This window comes from Apaloderma vittatum, unplaced genomic scaffold (assembly GCF_000703405.1).
Source record: "Apaloderma vittatum isolate BGI_N311 unplaced genomic scaffold, ASM70340v1 scaffold25175, whole genome shotgun sequence".
Lineage (NCBI taxonomy): Eukaryota > Metazoa > Chordata > Aves > Trogoniformes > Trogonidae > Apaloderma > Apaloderma vittatum.
Window position 1 is genome coordinate 22,083 of NW_009716874.1, and position 4,426 is coordinate 26,508.

General features: G+C 51.1%; 1 protein-coding gene across 1 annotated transcript in view; it reads right to left on the minus strand.

Moving 5' to 3' along the window:
• Positions 1-4,426, minus strand: part of IGHMBP2 (immunoglobulin mu binding protein 2) — a gene marked incomplete at both ends in the record, with an annotated part of 31,366 nt that overhangs the window by 22,079 nt on the left and 4,861 nt on the right. Inside the window, 3 exon segments of the mRNA XM_009869707.1 lie at positions 1,262-1,411; positions 1,413-1,481; positions 1,883-2,046. Coding sequence (XP_009868009.1) covers positions 1,262-1,411; positions 1,413-1,481; positions 1,883-2,046 — 383 coding nt within the window.

Consider the following 4,426-nt stretch of genomic DNA (forward strand, 5'->3'; position numbering starts at 1 on the left):
CCGAAGCGCTACGTCAGCTCTTGGGGCTGTTTGGGGTTTTGGGGCAGAACAAGCCTCAGGGGCCGGTTCCTGACCTCCATCACCAGGCACCCCTTGCTCTAGGGAGGAACCAGATGCGGACCTTTGTGTTGAAGGTTCTGCTTTCTCCCGTTTCCCTTTTACTGCTGAAAATCCTTACTGAAGGGCAGGGCAATACTCTCGGGTAAGTATGACCCAATACGCCTGCGGGGGCATAAAGATGCCCTCCTGCATCTCTGGTAGAGACAGAATCTCTCTTGAGCCGCAAAGAGCTGCGAAATGGCTTCCAGACAAAGCTGCCACAAGAAGGGGAAGGGGGGGAAAAAAGTCTAATTAGTATCATTTCCTATCCTCTGGAGTAAAAGAGCTACTTTGCAAATTAAGTTAAGGAAAATTAGGTTGTGAAAGAAGAAATTAAGGATGTGTTTTTATAGTGTGTTCCGCTTCCTACTTGAGGTGGCTGAGAGTGGGAGGGAGTGTCAGGACAGCCAGACATCTTGTTAGGAAGTGAATTAATGATCTGAATGTTTCTCTTGCTCTCTGGTGAAGAAGGCTGCAGATAATGTGGAGAGCGCAGGGCGCTGCAGCTTCTCCCCATGCAGCAGTAATGACTGAATTTGCCACTTCAGCGAGGAATTCACTCAGGAGTTGTTCTGCCCTCTGCTCCCTCCCCAGCAGAGGAAGCTGGGCACTGGTGACAGGACACAGAGGAGGCCCCAGCCCATCTGGAAGAGGCTCCCCATGAAGTACCTTGTCAGGGTGGAAGCCTTCCTCAGCTCTAAATTGGCCAGGCTTGCACCCCAGTCTCTTTCCTTTGAGGCCAGGCTAGATGCCTCCTTATCAGAATAAATGGGATTAATCAAGCCACACGCCTCCCCAACAGGAACTGGTAGCCGTTTTTTTTCTTTCCTCTGCCCTGAAGCAGCTGTTCTACCGTTGACAGACTACAGAGAAGATCCAGGCTGGGAGCACCACTGTGGGCTCACGGTGCCCGAACCCACAAACAGCAGGTTCAGTCAGGGTGCCTATGGCTCACATGAGGACTAGTCGCCTTGACTGGTTTCTAGCCGCTGATTTTTGGGGCAACCCAGAGCCCCTGAACGTCGTGATCACCTTCTGAGAGCATCCAAGAAGTGGCAGAGTTGTTACTTGGTTTTAGAGGTCATGTAGCTCGCCCGGCTGGCAGATGAGGTGCTGCTAACCTAGAGAGCTGGCAATCGGGTCACCTGCAGGGGACACGTACGAAGGCTTGGTCGATGTCCTTCCTGATATCTGCCACTATCTGGGCGTTGTCCCCGCGGGCCAGGACTGCGTCCAGGGAGTGCTGCTGGATGGGCTCGAGCAGGCGAGCAGGGTGCCCCAGCCGCAGGATGCGGGCTTTGTAACCAGCCAGCGGCTTTGTAGCCAGCCAGCCTTTCCACCAGATTGTCCACAGCGACGTTCGAAGGGGCGCAGCACAGGACCTGCAGGAGGATGGAAAAAAAGTGCTTGTTACTGTCAAGGACAGAAAATGCTGGAGCAAGTGTCTGAGCAGCAAGACACCCAGCAGAGAGAGAGACCAGCACACATCTCTGGGGGATAAACCACTGACATCTCCACAGCCTCTGGACACCAAAGGCAATTCTCACCTTGCTCTGAAGCACTAGTGCAGGGTCTTTAATAAATAGCAAACCTGAGCTTTGAGGCTTCTATCTGCACCTAATTTCAGCTGATGGGGGAAACTCCCTGGTCCCTGCAGGCCAGGCCAGGCTCTGCAGTGTAGCACAGCCGCTACTGGATCTGCTCCAGCTGCCCTGAAGCCCAATGAGTTTGCAAAATAAACCAAAGCGACCGCTGTCGCTCCGGTCCTGCCGCTGATACTCACTCTCAGGCCTTGCTGCACGGCTTGCAAGATGATCTCCACTATCGTTGTGGTCTTCCCTGTGCCAGGAGGTCCGTGGACGATGGCAAGTTCCCTCTGTGCCAGTGAGAAGGAGACAGCCTCCCTCTGCGATGCGTCCAGCGAATCGTTGTAAAGTTTTAGAGGCTCTGGGGAGACAGCAGGAGATTTATTTCGACCTCAGCCCTACCTTGGGTGCTTGCTGAGCAATACAAGTCCATGAATACAGATAAGATGCTCTCGGTTGCTTGCCCAAACCAATTCAATAATGAGAATAACCCTCTTGGGGAGGGCAATAGGCTCTGTACCACTCAGGTGATTGAAAGAGCCCAGGATGAGAAAAGTAAGGCTTGTTCTGCTTTCAGAAAGAACAAGCTCCCCACCCTGCAGCTGTGTCTTCCCCCCTCTCTCCCACCCCACTGTATTTCAGAAGGAGTGAGCACTCAGCTGTGAATAGCATCGATGCTTTTCAGCATTTAAAGAGGCATTCACTTGCTATAACATCAAACAGGTAGGAACTCTTGACTGTGGAGGGTGCTCTGGGCTTATTTTAACGGTGAGCCAGCATATTTGGTAAACCTTCAATAAAAATTGGGGAGGAAGCAGTTGACACTGCAAACAAATTGCTGACATTCCAGTTAAACCCAGCACGGCACTAGTGAAAAAGCAGCAGAAAAAATCTAGGGTGTCTGTGAGCAGAAGAGAGCAGTCCTGTATCGTTCAACAGTGACTGAAAAGGAAGGAAAAAGAAGCAAACTGGCAATATAAATGAATAAAACTAAAATTAGTTTGAGCTTTAGTGATGGGAAAGGAAAAAAAGCGAAAAGAATATGCAAATTGCATTACAAGAGAATTGATTTCGCTGCAGCAGAGCGAATTCTCGCAAGCTGCTTTTACCTCTCAGATTTATCTCATTTAAACCCATATTTATTCTCAGCCCCCATAATCCTGCTGCTAATCTCCTTGTTCATTATGGAAGTTAATTAAAACATAGATGATGACTCATTACACTGAGGTTTACTGAAAATAATGTTCCCACAGAAGCTTATATAATACCCATCTCTGGGCATCGTTCCCTGCTGGGCATCATGTGTTTTATTGCTGCCTTTGCAGCGAGGCCTTGATTAACAGTTTGAGAGTTTGTTCTGGTTTTAGGCAGGTTAACTGGTGTGCAGCTCCCGCGGAACCGCTGGCGCTGGCTCCTGAAGCAGCACAGCTAGATGAGGTGTCCAGGTCAAGCAAACAATGCTTGTTAAAACGGAGCTTGGTGAAGAAGAGAGACACAGGATAATGGTGCTCATTCATGCTAACCTGCCGCCTCCTTTACACAGCATTTCTGAGCTGGCATGCTAACGATTCAGGGAAGACTAGGAAGCATTCCATGGGCTGAGGCAAAAGAATAGCTTAAAAACTGAACGGTGCTTCCCACAATGTGGAACAGCCGGGACGTAGGAGTCATTGATATTTCCCAGGCATGAGATCAGGAACAGGCTTCTCCCTGCGCATGCCCACCCTCTTCCCTCTTCATCACACGCTGCCTGGGGCTGCAGTGTGGGCAGGGTGCTGAGGAGGTGGGCAGAGCTGTTGGAGGGATGTGGTGGCTCCTCTAAACAATTCTTCGTCCACCAGCTGGGCTCTAGGTAGGCTCACCGAAGAAATGCAGTTTCTCCATGCCAGCAGCACTGGCCCAAGAGCTCTCTCAAAGCAGTCAGGGTAGGATTTGCACAGGAAGACACTTGTGAACTCAAGCTCAGCCCTGTGCCCTCACCTCCTGTTCTCCCCAGGCTGTCCATCTCGGCCCCCTGACATGGACCATGGAGAGGATGAATGTAAATTTGCATCCTTGGGCCTGGCAGGGGTGGGTCTTGCTGGTGGTCAAGTAATTCAGCCCCTGGCGTGCACCTTGATTTAGGAGTGTAGTGTTAAAAGAAAAAAATATCTTGTCCATCAAGGTTGGTCCTCCAACAACACACCCAGGACCCGAGGTGGTTTTCTGCACAGTACCAGCAGTTCGGGTGAAGAAGCAAGTTGGAAGGTGATATTCAAGTCCAGGAAGGGGGTTCTGCACCAAGCACGGATGGGAACGGTCCCTCCCGGGAGGAAGAGCTCCAGAACTGGACACAGGACTCCAGGAGAGGCCTCGGCAGGGCAGAGCAGAGGGGCTGCCTGCGCGCAGCAAGCGGAGCACTGCTGGCCTCTGCTGGCAAGCAAAGCCTCTCCGAGTTTGCCTTTTTGAAATCTTATTCTCCTGCCTGACCCCCTTCTGGAGGCAGCAACTTAAGGGGTGGAAATGCTTTGTGGTGGGGACCAGTCCTGTTCTTACCTGCAGAGCCCATCTACCCACGGGTGATACCTTCATATGCGCCTTTCAGTGACTCCACAGGTCGCTCTTCCCGCAGCCTGTCTAGTGGGTTTGTGTTATGCCAAGAGTATTTATTCCAAGTTGCATTTTTAAATATTTTGAAAGGACTTGGGCTTTGATTTGCAGTGCTGTAGTAACGCCTCACCCTGTGCACAATCCCAGCGGTT